This window comes from Peromyscus maniculatus, chromosome 7, assembly GCF_049852395.1.
Source record: "Peromyscus maniculatus bairdii isolate BWxNUB_F1_BW_parent chromosome 7, HU_Pman_BW_mat_3.1, whole genome shotgun sequence".
NCBI lineage: Eukaryota > Metazoa > Chordata > Mammalia > Rodentia > Cricetidae > Peromyscus > Peromyscus maniculatus.
The window spans coordinates 96953921-96980055 of NC_134858.1; the positions used below are offsets into that span (position 1 = coordinate 96953921).

A 26135-nucleotide genomic window follows, 5' to 3' on the forward strand; every position below is an offset into this window, starting at 1 on the left:
CACACACACATCCAGAATGTCTGAGTTGTAGGGAAGGTGTTGTGTGTAACTACTTGGGCTACATAATGTGCAACTTGAGGCAGCACCATTTTTGTGGATAACAATGTGAATGGAGACTTTAGTGATTTTTCAGTTACCAACATTAAATATAAAAGTGGTTTGTGTTACACAGTTACTTCTTCTTTGCCTCACAACATAGGCTGCAATGTGGGGTTGAATAGAAGCATCCTTTTCTTAACATGTTGTCTGCTACAGTTCATATAAATAGAATAGAATAGAAAGTTTTCTTGGGCACATCGCTTTATTGTCTTTGTTTTAAGTGGTTCCTATTGAAGCAACATATATAGCTGTGCTTTTATTTCAAATATTGTTTCCTAGTCTAGATTTTAAGGGTGTGCTTTATTGTGTTACAAATGAGATCTTTTGACCATCCTCTTTATATTTTCTATTATGTTTTTCTTCATATTCCTCTCTCCTTATTGGGAAGTGGTTAGTTTTTCTTCATAAAATCTTCTTCACTACTGATTTGGAAGTTTCATATTTCAATTGTGTTTTGGTTGCTTTATTTTGTTGGTCATCATAAAATTTTGAATATATACTTTGTTATCCAATAGACAGAAGTCACATTGTGCATGAAAAATTAATATAAGAATTGCTAACTAGTAAAAGGTGTTTGACTACTAAAAGGGGAAGTGGTAAAGGAAGACTCTTAAGGGTACTGAGCAACTTGAAAACTTGAGAAAGCAGATACTACCTCCAGAGCTAAGGAAGAGCCGACAAGCAAGGAGCTCAGCAACATAGCTAAGCACCTCTGCTGGGTTGACTCAGACCTCAGGGGCAGCTGCTACAGTACTACTCCATCCACTTAGCTAAGAAACTGAAGATAGTGGACTGTTGCTAACACAGAGGGCCATGGCTGTGGTGGCAGAACCTGAAAGCATGGGCTACCAGTAAATTATGCCCATAAACCATTCAGCTGAAGAACACTGCTCATCAGAAGAAAAGCTTGCTATTGCAGTTGCCCTCCATTGCCCTCTGTTGTTCAAGTCCAGCATCAGTGCTACTTTAGAGATGATTTGAGGCTGAAAGGTAGAAATAGCTGACCTGACCACCCTCACATTGAGAACTTATCCTCTTAGGCTCTGCTCCCACAGCCAAGGCCTCTGTGTGAGCAATAGCCTGCCAGATAGCCATGTATGCCTGTTTTAAGATGTATTTCTAATTGTGTATACATGGAAGTTGTGTGTGTGTATGTGTGTGTGTGTGTGTGTGTGTGTGTGTGTGTGTGTGTGTGTGTGTGCGCGCGCACGCGCAGGTGAGTCTAGTAGAGAGAGGGTGTCAGATCCTCTAGAGCAGTGGTCCTCAACCTTCCTAATGCTATGTATGACCCTTTAATACAGTTCCTCATATCGTGCTGACCCCAACCATAAAATTCTTTTCATTGCTACTTCAGAACTATAGTTTTTCAACTGTTATGAATTGTCATATAAATATCTGTGTTTTCTGATGGTCTTAGGTGACCCCTGTGAAAGGGTCATTTGTCCCCAAAAGGGTTGTGACCCATATGTTGAGAGCCACTGCTCTAGAGCTTATAGAGCCACCTGTGAGCTCTGGTCTCTGTAAGATTATGTGCTCTTACTGCTGAGCCATCTCTCCAACCCTAGTTTTATATTTTTGTTTGGTTTTTGAGACAAGGTTTTTCTGTGTAGCCCTGCCAATCCTGGAACTTGCTTATAGACAAGACTGTCCTTGAACTCACAGATCCACCTGCCTCTTTCTCCTAAATTGTTGGATTAAAGATGTACGCTGTCATGCTTGGCTCTATTTTTATGTTTTACTTTATCTGTAGTTTTTCCCATGAGGACTTGAATACTTTGTCAGCCTAATTGGTATGTTGCCCTTCTTGCTGATACCTTGTGATCATCATTCAGTTTGATATTCCCTAAGCTTCATGTCTGTTAATAGCAACCATAAGTGTGAGTTTTGTGCTTGGTTATCAAGGTTCCACAGGGTTGCAGGTTCTAAATCAATTTTCTAGTTTTGGGGTGTTTTTATACCAGCTTGACTGTCAAACTTTACACTCTAATAGCAGAGATTAGCTGTTCTTCATGCTGCTGCTAACTGGTCCTTGCCCTCATATGGTGCCTCTCCTCTGATGCATACTAAATTTGCTTTTCATGCTGTAACCTCCTTTAACTCCTGCACACTGCTTCAGTTTTTTCTCTTTATATTGTCACTAGAAACTTCACCTGTGACACTTTTAAATGAACCATGTTCATTGTTTAACTAGGTGTACTTGTTTGAGAATGTCCCCCCATAGCCTTAGATGTTTAAACTCTTGGCCACCAGTTGGTGGCGCTGTTTGGGAGGTTTAAGAGGTGCAGCCTTGTTGAAGAAAGTACTTCACTGGGATCCAGCTTTGAGAGCTTAAGGCCTCAACCTACTTATAGTTCATTATTTCTGGTTAGTGCTTTCAGTCCAAAAGTTGAACTCTTAGTTTCTTGTTCCTGCAGCCCTGCTGTAGCCTGTCATTACAGAACCCTCTAGAACCATTAGCTAAAATGAACTCTTCTTTAAATTGCTTCATTCATGGTGGTTTATCACAGCAACAGAAAAGTAAGGAATATACCAGTTCTTCATGGGCTTGAGGGATGGTAGGTTTTCCCCCATCTGCCACCATCAGTTTTGGGGTGGCTAAAATTTATATGGTACATTCTTTTTGGTGCTTTTCCCTTCTGTTTAGGAAGAAATAACAATGTCATCATGAGGTAAGGTGGGTATCTTTTATTGTGAAAATTTGTTATTTAAAATAGAAATATCAGGCTGAGGAGTTGGCTCAGTCATAAAAGGGTTTGTGTTGCAAATACAAGGATCTGAGTTTGAGCCTCAGACCTCAATGTTAATAAACAATAATAATGATAATACAAATAATAAAAACAGGTATGGTGGTGCATCTTGTGTTCCCAGCACTGAGGAGGTTGGAGATTTGGACCCCTAAGGTTTACTAGCCAGCCAATCTAGCCTACTGGATGAGTTCCTGGCCAGTGAGAGATCCTATCTCAAAGAAAAAAGGGGGAGGGGCATCCTGTAGTCCCTCTTTTCACACATATAACACACACACCCACACTAGAAATATCTGCAAAAACTTTATTATTCATCAAGTAGTCTGTAGTTCAATTGAGATATAAACTAAAACATACATTGTAGTTGCTTAGCATGTGACCTAGTAGAGAGCTTGTAAACACCACCAAGAATTGTTAAAATGAAAGTGCTACACAGGAAGAGGCCATTGCAGTAGGTTATGGAATGGCCATTGGAAAAGACGACACAGCATCTGGACTGCTCTGTTCTCAGGATGCTGCTGAACACACATCTGCACAGCAGCAGAAACCAAAGACCAGGCTAGCTCACATTTGATAGGTGAGTTAGAGCTATGAATATTACACACTATAATAAATAACAAATAACCTACAAGTTAGAGTGAGCAAACACTACTATCTCCTTCGTTGAGGCAGAATCCTGCTATTTAACCCAGGTAGGCCAGCCTCAGCCTCCCAAGTGATAGGATTCCAAGTGTAAGCCACCATAACCAGTTGGAATGTTGCTGGTTTTTTTTTTTTTGTTTTTTTTGTTTTTGTTTTTGTTTGTTTGTTTTTGAGACATGGTCTCACTTTGTAGCCTTGGCTAGCATGAAACTCACTTGTAGACCAGGCTGGCCTTAAACTCACGGAGGTCCACCTGCCTCTGCCTCCCAATGCTGGGACGAAAGGCGTGCGCCACCATACCCTGCTCTGTTGCTGTTCTTTAGATCGTCAGAGAAGAGCCTGTGAGATGATTCAGTGGGTGAAGGCTTTGCTGAAGGCCCGACCAGACCTCTGTGAAGGTGTTAGAACCAACTCTGTCACAGTTTCCTGTAACCACCACACGTGTGCCGAGATCCATGTGCGCCCCCTGCTTACATCGTACTCAGAATAATAATAAATAGAAAAGAAACACATCATTGAAGACAACAGGAAGCGGCAGGGAGTGTCGCCTGAGTGAGTGAAAGATGAGGGCATGACCTTGACAATCACCCAAGAAACAGAACAAAAGTCTGCTCTTACAAACTGAAATGTGTAAAAGGCACTTTTTAAATATTCGATTTACATATTTTCCTTTTAACATGTATATTTGGGCGACCCAGCCATCTCTTAGAACAGCAGGTCTAAGTTCAAAGTTGTCTAAGGTAAATACAAAAAGCCCCCTTTTCTCCTAGACTGTTCTGCGGCCTGCAGCACCCAGAGTTCAGATGTAGACCTGGGTTTGTGGCTAGGCTTCAATTCCCCAGAGGTTTGTCCCTAAGCCTTCCCAGAGTATTTAACTTGGGATACTTAAGGATATCACTCTAACATTGTTGCCCCTAGAAAATACACTGTAGCTTCAAGTCAGAACCAGGGGCAACTGTCTAGGCTTACAAACATCACAGGCAGCAGCTAGAAGGGCTTTGGCAGTGTTAAATCTGGGCAGTTTTGAGTTTGGTCACTTTTTATTTCCACAAAAACGTGCCCCTCTTTGGTCAGAACTGCCCAGGATGCTCTAAGATGCTCTAAGAACAACTACCCCAACCCTGGGATGGAGACAGGGCATTTTTCTTGCATACCTTCTGGCAAGTTCTAAATGAGATGTGAACAATTACTTATCAAGGTGAAAAGTCAGTCACTACTGAGGTTTTGGTACCTCATTAGATACAAATACCATGATTTCTTTTTGGATTTGAACTCATCAAATTAACAGAAATAGTTCTTTTACATGACCCCTGCTTTACTACCCAGTCATGCAGTCCATACAACATACACTCCCATCAAATGTATGTTCTTATTTCAATAACAAAATACACACATACACTCTCTAACATATTGGTGATAACAGCTCATCGTCAGCTTCTGGGCTGTCCATCTGGAGTCAGCTCATACCTGTAAGACAGTCGGGTTTGGACTTGTGTTAGGAATGAGAATGTGCGGCTGCAATAAGACAAGCAGCATGGTCTCTATGGAGACAGCAGAACCAACTGTCTGGGAACTGCTGGTCAGGATTAATTCTGCAGTTACAGAGGGCTGCAGGCAGACCTGTACAGTCTGTAACACCCGAGGAAAGGCATCACTCTCTCCTTCTATTGGAACCCAGAGCATCTGAAACAATCCTGAAAGGGAGAGAATTCTGGAGACCAGGGCAGCTGCCTGAGATCGCATCCTCTATAGTTCACGGTGATAATGAAAAGGCACACTTACCACTGTGAAAAGCCCTTAATCAGATCTTCTTTTGATAAGTCGATCAGCACCTAAACAACCACAAATATTAGCACCATGTTAAATGGGAACACTCGGGTAAACTGGGCTGAGTGTGAAAGGTCTCAGCTTTCAGCTGGTTTTTTTTTTTTTAAATGTATCCTTAGAGAAATACACACACACACACACACACACACACAAAATAATATATAATTGTACCCACACATGCCCCATTTCCCTCCTCTAGCTCCCACTAGAGCACTGCCATATGTCCACATCCCAGCTTCATGTCTTTTTTTTTTTTAATAACGCACTAAATCCAATTAGTGCTGTTCGTATGTGCATAGTGTGGAGCAAAGGCAACCTACCAGCGGCCATGCCCCCAAAGAAGAAGGAGTCCCCCTCCCCGAGCAGCTACTGACTGCCAGCAGCTCCTCAGCTGTGGGTGGAGTTCTCTGAACCCCTCCATCCATCCATCAGGGTATTTTCCTTCATCATGGAACCTTTCCAGAGAGAATGCAAGCACTAGCCTAGTGTTCTAGAAATAACTATTCCTACCCAGCACTAGGCAGGCAGAGGCAGGTGGAACTCTGTAAGTTTTGAGGCCAGCCAGGGCTATGTAGTGAGACCCTGTCTAAAAAAAAGAAAATAAAAGAAGCTGTTCCTGTTTGGGACACAAATTTAAGACATTCAAAGAATATCTTCAAGAATTACAGATATTTTAACTTTCAAGTTTATTTATAAGTATTATAAAAAAAAATGTACCCATAAAAATGAGCATAATACCATCTGCTTCATAGGCAGAAACTGTCAGTTTCATAGAAGTAGGAGTTACAGAGATGAATACAGAAGGTAGTTATTAAAACGTAACTACAGGGGCTGGAGAGATGGCTCAGTGATTAAGCACTCTGGCTGCTCTTCTAGAGGTCTTGAGTTCAGTTCCCAGCAACCACATGGTGGCTCACAACCATCTATAAGATGATATGATGTCCTCTTCTGACATGCAGGTATACATGCAGAGCACTCATGTATAAAATATAAATAAATAGTTGAAAAAAATTTTTAAACATGTAACTAGAGTACTGTATGAATGCCATGGAGGAGTCTTCTTGGTACATTCCTGGGATTATATTTCCTCCTATTTTAAGTGAAATTCTGTTACCATAGAAATCTTGATCTAATGCAATCCAAGTTTTATTTAATGATCTATTTATAAAAATAATAGGTAATACCAGAGTAGATGCCACATACTTACAGAATATTGAATTTGGATATTCTCAAGATAGTTAAAATAATGTCTACACATCGGTTTATATTTCTGTGTTAGGTTGGAAGCATGTGAAAACAAAGTCCTTTCAAGGAGGCTATCCCTCCTTATGGCCGGCTCTAGTAGGAGCTGGAATGATTCCATCAGGTGTTAGGACACAAGGAAATGACAGCTACTTACTTTCCCCAACTCCTTTCTTCTGTGTGAGCCAAGAGGCCTACTGTTTTTCACTGCAACATCCAGTGACCTCTTCTGTACTTCTTCCATGGGAACAAAAAATTCAAATCTTTAAAAGCCAAAACATTAAAAATGAGATTTACATGTAGTCACTTTTGTTGAAAACATAGTGTTTCTTCCACTTCCCACTAAAACCAGAGCTGTCAACACTTAAAAGTGACAGAATCAGCACTGGCTCCTATGCTCACGGTAACATGTCATCTAGATCCTGAAGTGTCGAGACTGCCTGTGAGGAGCCTCCGAGATGGCTGTTTGGAGTGTGTTGCGTCCCGACTCTACACCAAGTGCAGTTTTACTGTTCTCCTCATGTGCACCAGCCAGAGGAACGCCTCACCCCGCTCTTCTGACCGCAGAGGGCAGGATGCTTAGGAGGTAGGCTTGCTGGAGTTGCATGGAAAATGACGGTGTCCCTCAGAGGCCTGTGTACCAGCCTTGTCATAAACAGCCTCCTCAGAAAGGCACCTGGAACCTTACTTCTAGGTTTCTGTTTAGGGTGGGGTTTACTCACTCTGCCTTCAGATAACCCTGGCTTTCATCTTGTAATTTTTAGAGAGAATGACTAACAGATTGTCTTCATAGTCAGATGTTCCCTCTGTGTTCTTTGTAGCCATTTTAACATCTTTGTATAGTTCTTTCAAGGCAGTGCCCACTTATATGGCTATGGATGGCATGCCGGGCATAGTGTTCAGTGAATGTTGGATGAGCTTTCTTGCAGTCTTTCTTGATGAGGGTAGACATAGACCAAAGAGGACTTGGTTTCAGCCTTTCAGAGTAGTTATGATTGATTAGAGTAAGAGGAAAACAAGTCATGTTCCAAACCTGACTACAAATGTCTTGTCTTAGGATTGCAGAGGAGGAGACCAAGAATACAATGGTTCAGTGTTTAAGAGCACTTGCTGCTTGTGGTGGTTTCACAGAAAATGGCCCCCAAAGGGAGTGGCACTATTAGGAGGTGTGGCTTTGTTGGAGGAAGTATGTCACTGTGGGGGTGGGCTTTGAGGTCTCCTATGTTCAAGTTACACCCAGTGAGACAGACCACTCCTGTTGCTTGTGGCTCAAGATGTAGGACTCTCAGCTCATTCTCCAGCACTGTCTGCCTGCACACCACCATGTGGCACCATGATGATAACAGACTAAACCTCTGAAAATGAAAGCCACCTCAATTAAATGTGTTCCTTTATAAGAGTTGCCATGGTCATGGCGTCTCTTCACAGCAGTAGAGACCCTAACTAAGACACTGCTCTTGCATAGGACTGAAGCTCAATTCCCAGCATCCACATCAGGTGGCTCAAGAGCATCTATAACTACAGCTCCAGAGGGTGCAACACCCTCTGCTGGACTGTGCAGGCACTACTACAGATGTGGAAGACACATAAATAAAAAGAATTTTAAACCGCTTGCTACCACTGGACTCTATCATCCAAAGCAAGAATGTGCTGAGAGCCTGCCTATCAGTTTGTCCTTAAAGATGTAGACAAAGAGAAAGGATCTCTTTTGCCTGCCAACTTTGTTATATTTCAGGAGGGAAGACAGGCCAGAGATCTGAGAGTATGCACCATTCCACCACTGTGAACATCTGAATGTTTATCCTCTTAAGAACAGCAAATGTGAGCAGCTTTGATCACATTTTTTGGATAAACTACCCTAGCAGCCCTTTCTTCCCACTAAAAAGTATATAGGGGCTTTTGTGAGGTCAGACCACATTGTCCTGTTCAGCTCAGCCCCCAGGTTTCCCCCACCTCACCCCCGATCTGGCAAGCTCCAGCATACTGCCAGTGTTTGGTGCTCAGTACTATGAGAATAGGTGAGGTCTGCTAAGCCCTGTCCTACTCACGTCTCATCAAATAGAGGCTCCAGCGTCTTCCGCTTTACTGAGGTCTTCTTCCGACTTGCCCACCTCCTTTCTGGCAATAGGTAGATTCGAACATAAGGATCAGCTCCACTGCTGGTACAGCGTGTCAGGTTTCTGATATGCAGAGAAAAGGGGCCCCTAAGTACTCATTTGGGAGAAGGCTGTACCAGCCACTGGGGAGTAGATGGGCTAGAGGACTAAAATCCTCTGTACTCAAAAGGCAAAAGCCAACAGAATTGAAGAACAAGATATCAGCTGTGGTTTTGTTTTTTGAACACACACATTTTTGTGCTGTCTGGGATAGAGCCAAGTATTTGTACTCAAGGAAGTTGGGGGTTCCTGCTTAGAAAGACCTACTTGCCATTGGCCACCCCAAGACAATATAGATGCTCTGAGCAAAGCCCTTGACTTTTCAGCCCATCAGTACCAACAAAGAATGGCCATTCCACATACCCCTTTGGGGATTTTTGCCACCAATGGCCTGTAGGTCCTTAAATGACATTTTGGAATACATGGCTCCTGCCATCACCCTAAGCAGCCCTGCCATATGGTCACCTGATACTTCCAAAGGGCCTCCCCAGTCCCAGAATCTCTTTACCTGCACCTGTTGATCAGCACCCTGAGACAGTGTCGAAGACACACATAGCGCACTGTGAGCTGAATCTCACCCAGCTGTCGCTGACTAGGATCCCCATCTCTGTGGGGGGAAAAAAGGCTTGTCACAGTAAGAACTGTCCCTCTCCTTCACCTGAAGATGGAGAAGGATGGTCTATGTGAGGAACACAGACTTGTCTGGGTCAATAATTCTCTTCAAGGTTCCATCCAGTATTCAGTGTAATTGTCCTACTTCACAGCAGAAAGCATAAATAAACCCTGGAATGGACTGGCCCTTATGTCATGATTGCTTGTGGGGCTTGAGGGAATTGGGATTTTATAATGGTTTCTTCTGTCTTGTAGGGTTATAATGAAGACTGAATTAAATCAGATAACATGCTAAGTCCATAGGAAGGACTTAATAAATGGTGGCTACTTAATGTAAGTCCACATTTCTAAACTCTTCACGTTATCCCACTGCACTCAGAATTCAGGAAAAGTTTCTATGAAAGGAATCCTAACAACTGAAGTCATTATGTAGCCAGAGCTGTAGGCAACAGAAGGGCTCTCGCCCTCATCCTGTGTTCTTCCTATTAGTCCAAGCTGCCTCTTGTAAAGACATGTTGTGAGAAACCTGAACATGCTCAGGTCTGTAAGTTCCTATCTACTCTTCCATCCAAGGACCTACTTTTCATGCAAGTTATATTAGAAAAGATCAAGCAGAGAGATGCATACTCAATGTTGAAGCTGACATCTGTCATGTCAAAGCAGGAAGAGGCCAGGGAGTTGAGTGAGGACATGCTGGGAGCCAGCCTTGTTGGTGGCCATGCGAATGGGAAGGCAGGGCGGCTCATGGGTCTGGGTGACTTGATGGGCCCTGGAGAGTGGGGGCCTGGGACAGTCAGGAAGATGGTAGCTGGGGTCCTCTTCTTCCCCATGGACTCACAGAGTCCTTTGGCACTGTCCTTGCCTTTGGACTCCAGGCCTGTCTCTTGGGGCTCAGGCTCATTGGTTGTGGTGGCAGTACTGGTGGTATCAGGGCTCTTGGAGGCTCCCTTGATGTCAGAGGCGAGGTCCGAGGCACATGTCACATCAGCAAGGCCTTCTCCCTGGGCTGGGGCCTTGGGATCCTGGTGGGTGGCCACCTTCTTGATGAACAGCGGGCCTTTCTTTACAGCATCAGGTCCAGTATATGGGCTTCCCAGTTCTCGCTCCTCCACACGTAAGAACTGGAAGCAGATGACAGGGTTGTTTGTAGGCGGGGCCTACCACCTTCCTCCTTCCCCTTTCTCCTCAGCTGTCAATCAACAGGCCCTTTCTAGGGAATTCTGTTTCCAGAAATGAATATGGGACTGAAATCTCTTCAGTAAAAAAGTAATCTAGAATAAAAATTCCACTGAGCAGCAAAGACCAATTAACAAGAGGTGTCTGTCTCAGCTTGGATTCCAGTTAGAGGGAAAGTCTTCCCCAAACTACCATCTATAGGACCATCCTCAAGAGTTTCTAGTTCATATTCAGACTACCTATGGGTTTTAAACCCATTAAATTAACATAACAATGGATTTAGATTTGTAGATGCTGTGGTACTCTGCTGGAGACAAATCTAAACCTCCCCAGCAGAGAGCAGCCTTGATCTAGGTCATCAAGGAACACTGATCACATTCATGAAAGCCACAGAACAGTCACTCTGAAAACACAGACAAGAGATAAGCAGCAAAATTCATTGCCAAGATCCTTTTGTGGATCATAGTGTAAAGACTGGGTTGTGGTTGTAGACGATGTGACTCCCTCAAACCTTTTTTATGATGTCATGTTATTCATCTAACATGGAAAAACATTTTACTCCCAAACTCCCAAAATCTTCAGACAACAGAATTAACAGATTACAATGTAAACATTTCAAATGACTAAGGATGGAATGGGAATGTAGACATAAAAAAGACCAGGTGGATTTGGAAGAGAGGAAATTAAAGATGGAAAAAATAATCACTATTAAAATAAAAACCATACTGAAAAAGTAGTAAGCCAGACATAGCAAAAGGCGGTGATAAGGAAGATGGTTCTGAGGAAATTAGCTGGGAAGAGAAGGTAAAGTTGAGGCATGGATCAAGGCTAGAAGAAAAGTCTAGAATGGAAGTTCTAGAAGGAAGGATTAAACGGATGGGAGAGTCAGTGTTTGAAGCAACAAAGAGATGATAGCTGATACATTTTTATGAAAACATCTCTTGGCCCCAAAGAGACTGAACTTTTGGCAGACCTCGCAGCAATGTTAATAATACCCTTGAGATCGTTTAAGGCTGTACTCAACCTGCTATCCAGCTGTGCACTCAGCCTGTTTAAGTTTTCGTCCCTTAATGCAACATAGGAAAGAACTCTCTGAGGTTATCTTTAATGTGTTAACCCAATGCATAGATGAAGAAATAGACCTCTCTCCTGACTGCTGCAGTCAACAGATACTCAGTGCCGAGACCTGCTCCACCCCAGCCCCCGAAACCCCCAACACACACACACACACACTGAGAAAGCAGACATTTACCCGAAGCACCAGCCTCATAGAGATGAGGCTGTCCAGGCCCGAGTGATCCAGCTGGAAGCGCTGCTCGAGGGTCAGGTCAGCACAGGGCAGGATCTGGCACAGAGGAAACTCCAGCACTCCCAGAGCACACTCCAGGTCATCATCCAGCACCTGGGCAGTCACAAAACCAGGGCAGAGCTGAGCCCACTGTGCCACCACTGCCCTCTGGTCCCAGGGAGCTTCAGTCAGTATGCACTATGGGGCAATTAGCCTCTGGTGCTATTCGGCAGACGGGAATGGCAACAGGCCAGACCTTGTACCTGCCTGGAGTCGAGGGAAGGGAGTGACGCAGAGTAGAGGTGATCATGGTCTGCACGAGGCCAGTCTGGCATGCACCCAGAGCCAGCTGGGCTTTGTGCTGCTGTATGGTAGGGCATTTAAGCTCAAAAAAGATCCCACCCAGCTTGACCACGTGTAGGTCATGCGCTCTGGGGCGGATGGTGGCTTTAGCCTGTCTGCTCATGTGAAAAGGAGGTCATTCTTCTGCAGAGCTTCTGTAAGGGTTCAACTCTAGCCCAGGACCCCTCATACTATGTAACTGTACAGATCACTGCGAGGAGAACTAAGGGAAGTCATGGTTTGTCTTCCACGGTCTCCTTTGTGACGACCTTGGGCACCAGGCTCAAGGGGCTGAGGGGTCGTGGGGCCTCATACCCTCCCACACACTAGGGTGACTACTGGTGGAACTGCCCAAGATACACAGGACACTCTCTCCTGTCCTCGGCCTAGACAGTTCCCAAGTGTCCCCAGAGCCCAGCTTCATGCAAACCTTCAGGCAGAGCTGCTCGGCTTCCACGCTGTGCACAAAGAAGGAGAACACCTGGTTCCATACAGGGTCCTTGCTGTGGGGACAGGTCTGAGGACAGCAAAGGAGAGATCATCTGAGGGCCGGGCTGGGCATACTCTGCTCGGTGTGATCACCAGCTGCCACAAGGAGCCAGGGGACAGTTTGTGTGACATAAAAGGCATGGCTTTAGACCCTGCCCCAAGGCAAACCCTAACTCTGCTGCCCCATCCTTGGTGGCGTCACTTAGCTCTGCAGTGTTTAGTTTTTGAATGATAAGGCCACCTAGGGAGGGGATTCCGAAGGCTTACTAGGCATTCAGTGTGGGAGAGTCCTTTCACTCCGCCTCTTCTTAAAAAGGGGGTGGGAGCACCATTTCCTTATCTCAGGCCTACAAATGAACTGCCTTACCTTACTTGTAAAGGTCTTCTTGCCTACAGATAGCTTGACATATGAAGAAGGGTCTCTGCTGGCCTTATTCTGTAAGGGGGAAAACCCACAACGTTGAAAGTAACGTTTTCAGGGGGGCCCAAGACATCCCACCTTTCCCCATGCTCCCCCTTCCCCCAGGCATGTCAGTAGGTTGTAGGGCAGCCAGTGGCTCCTGTTGGGGAAAAATCTGCCTGGTGTCCAAGGCTGCACTATGTCATGAGCACTGTGCAGGACTACACCTGCGGAGGAACCCCCAGCTGCTGACCAAAGACCAGAACTAGAACAAACATGTCCAGTTCCACCTCCCACTATGCCCAGGCCCTCCACCTTCTGGGTTCTTTTTTATAAGATGGCAACCACTCTTGCCCAAACAAGGAAACCTGGAATCCATCACTATAGGACTCCAGGATAATGAATCACCAAGCCTAGTACCCTGCACAGTCGACCCAGACAGGCCCAGGCCGTAGTCACTTCAGGGAAAAGGAGTCAGGGTCTCAGCTGTATTCACTTACCTTGGCAAACCTGGAGAGTTTTTTGGCTCGGTATTCACCATTCAGGTAGTCAAAGGGGTTTCTCTGCGGCACAAGAATGGGGTTTAAGTAACACGTGGGCATCTGGCTGGGGTGAGCGTAAGGCAGACGGGCACCATGACTCACCGGCAGGTTGCAGGCATTCTCTAAGTAGACCACAAGGATGGCAGTGGAGTGGCCGCCATGGTCCTGCAAACAGACACTGCCCTCACTGAATACTCCCAGAGTCGGGAGGCAGGCAGGCAGGTTTTGGAAAAGTCTACCCTGGGCAGAAGGAAGCCAGCCAGCCCTCAAGCTAACAACCCAGTTCTACGTTGCCTGAGAACACAGCTGCGGCAGGCTAGGTTAAAGTTAGACACAGGGGCCGATGTCCCAATGAAATTGGGTTGCAGGCCCTGACACAGAGCTCTAAGAACCCCATCTTTCCTGAAAATGAAGTCCAGAGGCTGTTTACAGAGAGGAGCTGCCCTGGTGGAGAGAAGAGCCTGACTGACGTGTTCTCTAGGAGATGAGCAACAAATGGAGGCTCCCTCCCCCTACACACAGTAGGCAGAAGTGGGGTGTCTCCTCTCCTATCTCTAATTGAACCATCAGGCAGAAATGGCCTCTTCCTTCTCCTCCTCTGCCTGCACACAGTAGGTAGAAGCGAGTCTCCTCCCCCTGAGAATCCTTTGTGCGAGGGGGCCACTGCCACGCACTCACCTCCATCATCGCTTCCTGGTCCGTGAGCAGTGAGAGCCACTCCAAGCGCAGGTGCAGCCTCCCGCTGGTTGTGTCGTTCAGGACAAACCACTGTAGGGCAGGAGAAGGACAGGAAAGCTCAAGGACGGACATTGCCACCGAGAGTTCGGGACTGCTTAGTGTTGAGACTAGGGAGAAAGGTTAACCAACCCCACGAGGGCACAGCGGACTCAGCGGGACCGGCAGATGTGGGGTAGAAGTCGTACACTTGGGGAAAGGAAAACCCAGGTCCAGCCCACCTTCCTCTATAATGTGACTTCCCTTGCTGAGTTCCCTCAGTCTATGGACATTCCCCAGGGAAGCATCTTCTAACTCCAACCCTAGGGGGCTCCCTGCAGCCATCTGGGCCTCACCCAACTCTTGCCCTTAAGAATGAGTATGGGCACAGCCCTGCACAGAGGGGACATATCACACAGGGCTGAAGTGACCTGCTAGAGCCATGCACTGAAAGGGATGTCCCTGGAACCCCCCCCCCAGGGGGTACTGCTGGGAGGCGGGGTGGGGGGAAGCCACCTCTACCTCATCCACCACTCTGTTGGTCATGACATCTCCAAGGCAGATCTGCAGGCTGGAAGACAGGGAGAGGGTGAGCACAGCAGTGGCCAGAGCAGGCTCTGGGGTCCACACTGGACTCTGTCCTCAAATGACTGGATGTGGCCACCGGGACAGAGGTCTCATCCATCCCAGGCAAACAGTGGGGGATGAGCTCAAGAGAAGGGCTGGGCTAGCTAACCTTATGCTCCACTGGACTTCCACTGTGGGGGGGGGGGAGGGGAAGCGGCTCCCAGCCCCAGAGGGGACAAGCAGAGGTCTGCATTCATCACCTCTGGGGTTTTTCAACAATACAGCTGTTGGCATGTGGAGCGGGGTGATTCTCCATTGTGCAAAACTGCCCATGCATTACGGAATTTGACTTCCTACCTGAACCTGTGCCATCCGAATGCCTGAGGCATGTTTACAGCCAGATGCCTCTCTGGCTTGAAAACTGGCAGCAGTGCCCTGTAAGTGGCACTGACTGATGCTCTATGTATGAGGAAGCCAGGAACTCCCATATCACAATGTTCCCCTAGCCTATCTGAGCCAAACCCACCCTGCAGGTCCTGCCAGCCAGAGGGAGGAGGCAGTTCCCGCGTGACTCAGAAGTGTGCATGCATTCAGCGTGGACCCGAACTCAGCCCTGGAAGGCAAGCGTCACAAGCCTCACTTTCCACCTGCAACACTACGAAAACTGTAGTCCCACCACGAAGAAACTAGACATGATCAGCACCCGGTGGTGAGCTGGTCTTCATTTACTTGGTCATGTTTAAACTTGTTATAACTCCGCACTCAGGGTCACACACTGCCCGCTACAGGGGCATAGGAGGCGAGTTGTTTCTTCTCCCGCCTCCCGCTCTGAGGAACGAGCAGCTGTGCCACCCCCTCATGCTCCTCTACAGACACGGGCAAACATGCATCCTGGGCCCTCTTGTGGGAGGCCGGATCCAACTGCAACGTGTCCTTTTCTACTCAATAGCATACCGTGATGACCCCAGTCACTACACCAGGTCTACACCGAATTGTTTGTACAGAAAGGCAAATGTATTCAAGCATTCAGCTAGTGTCTTCCATGGGAGGGCATTATGTGGCCAGGGAGACTTTGGTAGTAAGTGTTTTAAGGGCTAGTGCTTTTATAGGTGGTTCCTCAAGGTGGAGCCTGTCTAGAATAAAAGAGAGTGAGATTCTGCCAAGCAGCCCCCCAGGGGTCACTTCCATGGCCTTGAGTTCTGGGTATCGGCACATGGGGAGTGATGAAGGCTCCTTGAAGTAGAGCGCCATCATCATGCCACCTGCACACTGGTCCAAATGGGACTCTCAGAGTGGACATGAGCCCTGGGGGTCCTCTCTGTACTACCGTTCTCCTCCAGGGCCTCGGCCAGGGCTGGAGACACCTGGGGAGTTTGTGCAATGCTGGAGCAGATTGCCGGGTGCAGTCACTCTTGTCACAGTAGCCATCGAGTTAGAGGTCACCAAGCAGTGAGGCCTGCACCTTCTAAATGCCCCCCAGGGTCCAGCCTTGTACCCCAAGCAGTGAAGAAGCTCCGAAGCCCAGATCCCCACTCCTCACCTGCCCAGGAAGTCATCCTTGTCAGTGTCCTCATCATACAGGTCCACCTCCAGGTCCTGGCCAGGCACTTCGTACACCATGAACTACAAGGACGGAGAAGCACCTTGTCCTGCAGGACTTGACTGCTGAACCAGACCTTACAACCCACAGACAGCCCAAGCCCAGCCTAGGACCCTGGCCTTGCGGGTGCCTCAGGGCTCTGCCTATCAGGAAGCAATGCCCCTCCCCTGCAGGCGAGCAGAGAGAGCCAGATACAGCACAAGTATGCTCCAGCATGGTGCCCAGAGGACACTGGCTGCCATCTGCTCTGCCTTGTCCTGCCACATTGCCCTCCCCCGGGGGCTGCGGGACACCAGGAAACTAAGCTTCCCTTTCTCATCCTGCTTCCACTGCCTGGGACCAGATGTAGTGGAGCATGTAGATGGTGTTATAAGGGAAGGGCAACTAGGAGGTGGCTCTGAAACATGTGGCTGACAGGCTGTGGGTTCCACCCATCCAGCAACAGGGGAGGCTGGGAGCTGTGGGCAGAACTGCCTGTACCCTGTTCTGGTGGGGGAAGGGCACTGACAATGGGGTCAGAATAGCCCACCTGTGAGCTTGCTAGACAGGGAAGCAAGAGTCACAAAGACCCACCTGCCCATTAGCAAGTCTCTCGCCCTACCCATGGTTTCCGTATTGGGCCCTGAGAGCCACTGTGCTCCTCACAGCCCAGGGTGAAAAGCTCACCTCAAACACTTCATTCCAGGTGGGGTTCAGGTTCTTGTAGATGGTCCTGCTCTGGCAGTGCTGCAGGCCGATGCTCACCTTGGCGTACGGGTCTGACTTGCCTCCCAGCCCCAGGAAGTTGTCCTTTTGGGCCAGCTTCTCGGCCTCCAGCAGATGGACTCTGATCACCCCCTGAGAAACACCCAAGCCCCAGGTCACAACTGCCTCCTTGACATGCCAGCCTCAAGTCTAGGATCCCAGGGCCAAAGCCACCAGAGGTCACTGCTGCCCCTTCCAGTCTAGACAGAGACGGTAGTCAGAGACAACAGTGACCTAGCCGAGGCCACACAGCAGCTGGTGGCAGGGTTCGCTGCTCTGCCCAAGGCTCTGGCCGTCCCACACCGTCTTCTCCAGACTTGACATGAACGGCTGGTTTGGCCGAGGGTGTTTCTGTTCCTCCTCCTTTCAGCACTGCTGTGAAAGTCGTGCATAAACTGACTGCCAGGGATCCTGCGGGCAGCACACTGTGGCCCTGTCTGCACTGCCGGTAGTTCCTATGTGTATGAATGCCTTAACCATCACCCACCACAGGGCAGGCCCTTCCCCCACACCCCCACCATTGAAAAGAAATGAAAAACAATTGGGAAAGTCGGTTCATGAGTCTTAGGGTATGCCTCTTTCCTAGAACAATACCTTTTAGAATATCAGTTACTACGTACACATTTTCTTTGATCTACAAAACAACTTTGGGGAGTCTATCCATGGGCACACGGGGAAAAACATAAAAAGATCTGTGCACAGGCTGCTCCTTGCACTATTGTTTGTAGCAGCAAAGTCCAGACACAGCCTGACTGTCCATCAACAGGGCTGGGGGGGGCAGTGACAGGACCTCCCACACTGAAGCACGTGCAGCCATCAGCAGGAATCTGGAAGGCTCTAGCTGTACTGTGGCAGCAGGATTCTGTGATATAGTTAGCCATAAAAGCAAGGAAGGGAAATAATACACTAACATCAAAGAAATGGGAGCCACAATAACTACCACTCAAGGCCTTTTCTACTGTAGAAGCTTCTTAAGACAGACAGACAGACACACACACACACACACACACACACACACACACACAAATGGAGTTACCCTATAACAGTACAGTGACAATGTCCCTACCATACTTCACAGGCCAAAATCCAGGTGCCAGGAATGGGTTACCTCTATTGGAATTGCTGGCCTCACAGACTCCCAAACATTACAGGCTATTGCCAGTTCTCTTGGTTACCCTCTAGAACTTGATAAGACCCTTGAGGTGATTTGAAAGAAAATAGCCCCCAAAGGGCATGGCACTGTTAGGAGGTGTGGTCTTGTTGGAGGAAGTGTGTCACTGTGGGGGCGGGCTTTGAGGTCCCTTTTGGTCAAGCTTCCTACAGTGTGATTTTCAGTTGACTTCCTGTGGCCTACATATCAAAATGTAGCCAGCACCATGTCTGCCTGCACACTGTCATGCTCCCCACTATGATGATAATGGACTGAACCTCTGAAACTGTGAGTCACCCCAATTAAATATTTTTTCTTTCCAAGAGTTGCTACAGTCATGGTGTCTCTTCACAGCAATAAAAACCTGAATTAAGACAGAAGTTAGTACCAAGGACTGGAATATTGATGTGATAGGCCTGACCATTGTTTGGAGGAATTTGTACTTTGGTGCTTTGAGTTTGGAAAGCAGTGGGGTGCTTTAAGCACTGTTTAATGGGACATATAGTAGGAGCATGGAAGACAGTGGTGCGAAGAGTTATTTGAACTATGGGGGGCTCACTCAAGAGGTTTCAGAGAAGAATTTTAGTATATTGCCTAGAGATCATCTTTGGTGAAGAAAATGGCTGCCTTTTCCCTTGTCCAAAGAGTCTGCCTGAGGCTAAAGTGAAGAGTTTTGGATTAATTCCACTGGCAGAAGAAATTTCAAAACAACCTAGTATAGACTCTGTCATGTGGATATTAGTGGTAACTCTAATGAAGGTTTATAATGAGGAGGAGTAAGCCAAGCAGGATAAATTACAAAAAGTAAATTTTAAGGAGAAAGAGCACCAGGAAGTGGAATGGAGCTGAGTCCTGTGTTCAAGGAGATAAAAGGATTAAGGAATGAAATAAAGGGAGTGGTGACCTCAGGGCAAGATCCACCCAGCTAAGTTTCCAACTTGTGGAAAGAAATTAAAGAAAAGCTTAGAGCCTGGTGTGGTGGGGTACAACTTTAATTTTAGCACTGGGAAGGCACAGGATGTCAGATCACTGAGTCTGTGATAAGATAAAAAGGGAGATTATGGAATCTACTTTTAAAAAGGGACTACTTGTTTTAAATAGGATAAGTAATGAAATTTTTTTTGAGTTTATCAAATGTTACTGGACTGGACATTGTTACATATTAATGGAGTTTTTTTGTCTGAATCTATCAAATGTTAATGGACTAGACATCGTTAATGTAATCTTGACTGTGTATATTGTACATACTTATTGGATATAGTTTTTCTTGTAATAGTTATAAGCTTTTTTTTTAATTTTAGACAAAAAGAGAGGAAATGTGGTGGTGGTATGTTCCCCAAAATATTGTGTACCCTAATAAACTTATCTGGGGTCAGAGAACAGGAAAGCCACTAGATACTTAGGATAGGCAGTGGTAGCACACACCTTAATCCTAGCATTCAAGAGGCAGAAATCCATGTGTTCAAGGATACAGCCAAGCATGATTACTCGTGCCTTTAATCCCAGAAAGCGAACCTTTAATCCCAGGGAGTGAGGCAGAAAGCAGAAAGATATATAAGGCGTGAGGACCAGAAACTAGAAGCATTTGGCTGGTTAAGCATTTTAGGTTTTGAGCAGCACAGTTCAGCTGAGAGCCATTTGGATATGAGGACACAGAGGCTTCCAGTCTGAGGAAACAAGATTAGCTGAGAAGTTGGCCAGGTGAGGTTAGCTGTGGTTTGTTCTGCTTCTCTGATTTTCCAGCATTCACCCCAGTAACTGGCCTCAGGTTTGATCTTATTAATAAGACCATTTAAGATTCCTGCTACAAGTCTGAGGCCAGCCTGGTCTACAGAGCAAGTTTCAGAACAGTAAAAGAAAAAAATCTGGTGAAGATGTAATTGGAACAAGGGAGACATGTTTCAGCCCTAGCAAGCGGCAGAACTTGGCAGCTTCGGCCATGTGGTTCTGGCTTTAGAGTTAAGAATAGAAGAAATCATGGAATAAGGCCACTGAGGCCAGGAATGTGTCAGGGGCGTCCCTGAATAGAGGCCTAGTAGAGAGGCCATTGTGTGAAGCTGTGAAACTGAAGCCTGGACTGCCTTGGAGCACCCAAGATGTTAGAGACATGGGCTACCTGCCGAGGAAAGCTGCTAACAGGGAGTGGAACCAGCCCAAGAAAAAGAAGTGTGTTGCAGTCAACCCTGAACAGAGTTGGAGATCTGAAGAGTGTTTTGACATAAGATGTTGAGATGTAGAGTTTGGAGTTTGCCCAGCTGATTTTTGATCTTGCTTTGGTCCAGTATCCCCTTGTTATGCTCCCTGAGTTTTGGGACGGTAATGTATATCCTGTGCATTATATGCTGGAAGTATGTGATCTGCCTTTTGATTTTACCACCCCCCCCGGGGGGGGGGTATAGTTAAGAGATTGCCATGCATCTTAGCCATACGTCTCAGAAGAGACTTTAGACTTTGAAACAAGTTTGAGACTGTCATAGACTGTGGGGACTTTTGAGGTTGGACTGAATGCACTTTTTGCATTATGGTATGACTATAAGCCTTTGAGGGTCAGGGAGTGAAACTATTAGGAGGTGTGGCCTTGTTGGAGGAAGTGTGTCACTATGGGGGCGGGCTTTGAGGTCTCTTTTGCTCAAGCTTCCTGCAGTGTGACTTTCAGCTGACTTGCTGTTGCCTGCAAGATGTAGGACGCTCAGCTCCAACACCACGTCTGCCTACATGCTGCCATGCTCCCCATCATGATAATGGACTGAACTCTGAAACTATAAGTGAGCCACCCTGATTACATATTTTCATTGTTAGAGTTGCTGTGGTCCTGGTGTCTCTTCATAGCAAACAAAACCCTAGCTAGGACAACCCTGTTGCAGAAAATATCATATATGAGAGTCATGGAACATGGAGAAAGCAGGCTGGTACTGAACAGGAAGCTTCATTTTCTACTGGCTAACTTTCATAGTGCTATCCATGCTACTGAAGGAGAAAAGCAATCAGTTTTCCCAGCTCTGAACCCTGAAAGCTACAGTAAGGACTGGCCTGGCAATACATGGCCACTGGTGCCAACAGTGTCACAAATATCATAGGTGTAAACCACCCACTTTCTGACTGAACTTAAAGGCCACTCCACAAGATGAAATCCATACCTGGGACCATGATTGGTTTCAAGACTCTATAGTTAGACAGGCCATGGCTCCAGGGGACGATTCTGCTAAATGAGTATAGTATTAAACCTACTCCCAATGACTTGTTATACTCATATATTAGAGCATCTCTCGGCCCTCATCAGAGAAGCTTCTTTTTGCAGTAGATGGTGATTACTTAACACAGAGACCCACAACTCACCAAGGTGCAGAAAATGAGAGTCTAGAATGCTCAGCCCTAAATGGGACGTCTATACCACAACCCAGCTCAGGGATCATTGTGGAAGAGGAAGTGGAAAGATTGTAAGAGTCAGAGGTGATGGATGACCACAAAGAAACAGCATTTTCCAGACATCACGGGGAGCTGCACATATGAACCCACAGTAATGTGACAGCATGTCCAAGACCTGAGCACGCTCAAACCAGACAAAACTCCAGGGAGACAGAAAGGCAGGTTACAGCCCCTGGTAGGTTAATTCTCCTCCTAGTAACTATCGATTGCCAGGAGCTCCTTAGCTGGGAGTGGGCCTTCATGGCTTTGGTGTCCATCCCCCCTCTCCAAAATACACTATATGAAATCCTCAGAGAACTAACCAAAATCTAAAAAGAAAAGTAAATGGGGACTATGAATATAAACAAAGATGTACACACATGACTATGTGTGTGTGTGTCCACATTTACTAACGCTCAAATACAATGGAAAGAAAACCATTACTTAGGTGGGGGGGGGGGGGGGTCAGGGGTTGGGGGAAAGGAAGAAGAGGTCGTGAGGCTCCTTAAGACACAGTTTTGGTATTGGCCTCTAGAAACACACAGCTACATTCCATAATTGTAGAAAATTGAAAAGTAAAACTTGAAGATAGAGAACAGAATGAAATAGATGTACATATTCATGACCAGTTACCAGAAACACACAGAAGCTATCCCCAAAGAATTCTAAATGTGGCAAATTGTCAGGCCATGCCTAGTGGAATATTCACGTTTTGGGAATGACATGTTTTTAGGAATTCTTACATGAGTGAGACGGTGTTTACATTGTTACGGGGCTGCTGCATATGCAGTGTGGATGAAAGCCAGTGAGCTGCCATGGGAAGACGGGGCGTCCATGCTGCCTCCCCAGCCACCCCATGTCCCCGAACTTTGTGCACTACAGTATGTGTCTGGCTGAGCATGAGCAGAAGGTCTGAGGCTTTTCACCTGGCAGAAGGTAAAATGGAGATGTTTTCCTCTTCTAGAACCCCCTAACTACAGCCCCTTAGTGCTACTTTTTGTAGGGCAGCCACAGGGCAATCTCCAGGGGCTTCGTGGATGGACCCCAGGAAGCTGGGGAAAATGGGCTCAGAACCCAAAGAATTCCCATCCTGGTTCAACCAAGAACCTTCCTTCTCTGTAGATCCCAAGGTCCTTTCCACACTGAACAGAGTCAAGGGAGCCTTCCTGAGAGAGGAAGGGGGACCTCAGGTGTCATGGAGTGCTTACCCACAGTTCCAACTGTAAGCTACACCGGGGACAGGGACATAGTAAAACTACATGGGTGCTGCCCCTTCCCACCCTTCCCAGCCTCTGTGGCACCCTGTGAAATGGGTTGCCATGGCCTCAAAAGAGAGCATGAGGATTGCCACCAATGAGCACTGTACAGAACCCAGCCCTGGCCAGCATCCCTCCTCAGTGGCCCGATGCTCTGGAGCCAGCCCCCAGTACTCACACAGGGCAGAGGGAAGCGCAGGTTGGTTACATCCAGCCCCTTCTTCACAGGCACAGTCACACGGTTGGGCAGCACCAGGTGGGCAGCGATGAGGTCTTCCAGCAGGCTGTCTGATACCTCACTGAAACATCGGGCACGGCTGGCTATGGAAGGTGACATTGCTTCCCCATGCCACCTGCCCTTGTACCCACCCTCAGTGCTGGCACTGAGTCCAGCTTGGCAGAAGGCTCCACCAGAGGCAACGCTGATCTCTTCCTGACCAGCTGCTTGGCACAAAGCAGATATACATTCCAAGACGTAGACATAGTGACTCAAGGAACAGCATCCTGCTTGAACTCCCCCCTCCCCCCAAAAAAAGGCCCTGCTTTGTTCCCAGGCAACACAGAGCACTTTAAGTACAGATCCCAGAGCCTAGGTCAAGATTCCCATTCATACTCCCTGATTCCCTGCCTCAGATGGGTGTCCCCATCCCTTGACCTCAGCGTCCTGACACAGGGCTGCTAACGGCTGTACCTGCAGGCGATGTGAAGAGAGTGATGGGTACAGTACTGAGAACAGCGCTGAGGCCACAGGAAACAAGACCTAACAGCTGGCCACTGAAGCCTTTCTCTTCCTTGACCCTGGCGACATTCTCTATTCCTTGACTCACTTTCCCCCACAAGAGGACAGTACACAGAACAGGACTAGCACACAGTAGGTGTGCAGAAAGTCTTCTTTGAATAACAGTGCATGACTGCTTCAATGGGACATCTTTATCAACCCCCTTGCCAAAGTTCAGGGACCATCATGGAGGAGGAGGGGGAAAGACTGTAAGAGCCAGAGGATGGGGCAAGTTAAATGCCGACCCCTGGACGGGACATGGTGATCATGCTCATGAACTCAGAGTAGCTGTGGTTACCTGCACAGGACATACACAAGATCAAAGCAGCCAAAATGTGAGCCTAAAGGGGAGGAGCTCTCCAGGCCTCACCAATAACTGAGCATCTACTGGCAATGGACAGCTGCTGGTAGAGGGAGACCCATTCTTGAGGGTGTGGCCACTGGTAGATTTTTCCATGTTTCAGTAGATGGATCCACAATCATGCACATATAGTCAGCATTAATTGGACTTCATAGGTTATTTAAAACACAAATAAAAAGAGGACATGGAGTGTTGGGGGGCCGGGGAGAGTTAGAGGAGGAAGCGGATGATGGATAGACTTCATTGTATGCATGTGTCAGAGGGGACATCCCCAGTGAGCATATGTGTGGCCCTCCTTGAGGCCTGGAGAGAGAGCCGATAGCCTTCCTGACCAGTCCAGCTGACCCTGCCTCCTGGGAAGGAAAATCCAATGACACTGGCACCCTCCTCTGCTCCTTGAGGGATGCCTGGTATCTGAGGGCTGCCTGCACCTGGCCTGGGGAGCTGGGATCTCCCCTAGTCCTGCCCTTTCTCGCTGGCCTCTGCTGGAGAAAATGCCCCTTCCCATCTCTGTGCATGTCAGCCATGGTCACAGGGGCCCCCTGGGCTTCTCACTACACTGGAGTGGGGAAGGGTGAAGAGTGAAGACACTCACCTGTGTTCCACACACAGTATGATTCTACCACACATATGTGCGTGTGCTCTGGGAACCTCAAGACAAAGAAGGCCAGCTCCTCAGTCTAGCACTGAGCAAAGCTCTCAACAGGAGTGTATACACCTGTCCACAGGTTAGCTTTCTCCAACCACTCATGAACACACACACACACACACACACACACACACACACACACACACACACACCCTGGTACTTGCCCCCTTTCCAGCTTCTTATGCAGGGGGGAGGGGATGTAGCCTCTGTGCAGCTCACAGCACTATTAGGACTCCAGGGAATGCCCCCACCCTCCTCTACGCACCCAGGCACTTACTTGATACCTGGCATGTCCAGCAGGTTGGTCAAGCCTGTCCAGTTGATCTGCAGGTGCTGCAGAGGGCAGAGGGCAGAGGGAGGCTGCTTGGCTCAAGGAGCTGGGAACCCAGGGCTGACACCTTTTCCAGACTCCTCATACCACCCAAAGGGAGACCCTGTATGCTGGGGTGCCCCTGCTGCAGGGTTGAGGTAGAGAGGATGTCTCTCAGCCTGCCAAACCTGCCCTGGGGCATGGCAGAGTGTCCTGGGTAGCTTTGTCAACTTGACACAGCTTAGAGCTACCTGAGAAGCCTCAATTGAGGGATTTCCCCGACCATACTCATTGTAGGGGGTATCTTGATTGTTAATTGATATAAGAGGGTCCAGCCCACTGTGGGTGACACTATTCCCTTGGCCCTGCTGTATAAGAAAGCTAGATAAGCATGAGACTAAGTGAGCTAGCAACCATCCTCCATGGTTTCTGCTGTAGATCTCTGCTTGAATTCCTGCCCCGACTCCCCTCATTGACAGACTGTTACCTGTATGCTAAAATAAACCCATTCCTCCTCTAAGTTCTTCTGGTCAGTGTTTGAACACAACAGCAGGATGAAACTAGAACAAGAATCCAGCCCTTAGTTTCGGCTGCTCAGGCCTGCTGCTTCATGCCAGGCCCACCCTAGAAGGGGGCTGTGCCACCTGGCCAGGCTGGCCTCGCCTCAAGAGCCCAGGTTTGTCTCAGCTCCATTTCTGAGGCCTTGTGACCCTCTTTCAGCTCAGTTTCCTCATCATGGGCAGAGCTCAGTCTAACTCCTTGGGTTGCCTTAAGGACCAAATTAGGTTTGGGCCATAGGAGTCCAGCTGTGGTGGGTTGAAGCAATGTCCATTCTCAGGGTAAATCCCAGTATGTAAGGTCCAGTGTCTGCTTATGGAGAGCACCAGGCCATCCCCAGGTTTTGGACTCACCGGCTTTTGAAGGAAGAATATGGTCACAGCTCCCACAAAGGGCTTGTCCACCAGCAGGGGCTCCAGGATGATACGCAGGGTGCCCTGCAACTGGTAAGCACAGAGAGCTGTGAAGGACCGAACATCTTTTC

At 47.5% G+C, this 26135-nt stretch overlaps 2 protein-coding genes across 3 annotated transcripts in view; one reads left to right on the top strand and one right to left on the bottom strand.

The window, feature by feature from the left end:
- Cep70 (centrosomal protein 70) overlaps positions 1 to 15542 on the top strand; it is an 85124-nt gene extending 69582 nt beyond the window's left edge. Inside the window, exons 19-22 of one of the 2 annotated variants that reach the window (XR_013052899.1) lie at positions 3809 to 4037; positions 6974 to 7140; positions 9578 to 9655; positions 15374 to 15542. Coding sequence is in view for 1 of the 2 variants with exons in the window: in XM_076576889.1 (XP_076433004.1) it covers positions 3809 to 3830 (22 nt within the window). In the remaining variant the exon portion in view is untranslated. Of the gene's footprint in view, positions 1 to 3808; positions 6857 to 6973; positions 7141 to 9577; positions 9656 to 15373 lie in introns of those variants that run through there. The other variant, XM_076576889.1, reaches the window with a different exon arrangement.
- Esyt3 (extended synaptotagmin 3) overlaps positions 4815 to 26135 on the bottom strand; it is a 48175-nt gene continuing 26854 nt past the window's right edge. Inside the window, exons 6-23 of the mRNA XM_006975143.4 lie at positions 26005 to 26094; positions 25061 to 25116; positions 23174 to 23294; positions 17107 to 17277; positions 16381 to 16463; positions 14796 to 14844; positions 14238 to 14327; positions 13662 to 13724; positions 13518 to 13580; positions 12985 to 13053; positions 12559 to 12645; positions 11751 to 11900; positions 9950 to 10443; positions 9219 to 9317; positions 8603 to 8734; positions 6712 to 6817; positions 5268 to 5317; positions 4815 to 4952 (exon numbers count right to left, since the gene is read on the bottom strand). Coding sequence (XP_006975205.2) covers positions 4916 to 4952; positions 5268 to 5317; positions 6712 to 6817; positions 8603 to 8734; positions 9219 to 9317; positions 9950 to 10443; positions 11751 to 11900; positions 12559 to 12645; positions 12985 to 13053; positions 13518 to 13580; positions 13662 to 13724; positions 14238 to 14327; positions 14796 to 14844; positions 16381 to 16463; positions 17107 to 17277; positions 23174 to 23294; positions 25061 to 25116; positions 26005 to 26094 — 2010 coding nt within the window. The 3' untranslated portion in view covers positions 4815 to 4915. The remainder of the gene's footprint in view (positions 4953 to 5267; positions 5318 to 6711; positions 6818 to 8602; positions 8735 to 9218; positions 9318 to 9949; positions 10444 to 11750; positions 11901 to 12558; positions 12646 to 12984; positions 13054 to 13517; positions 13581 to 13661; positions 13725 to 14237; positions 14328 to 14795; positions 14845 to 16380; positions 16464 to 17106; positions 17278 to 23173; positions 23295 to 25060; positions 25117 to 26004; positions 26095 to 26135) is intronic.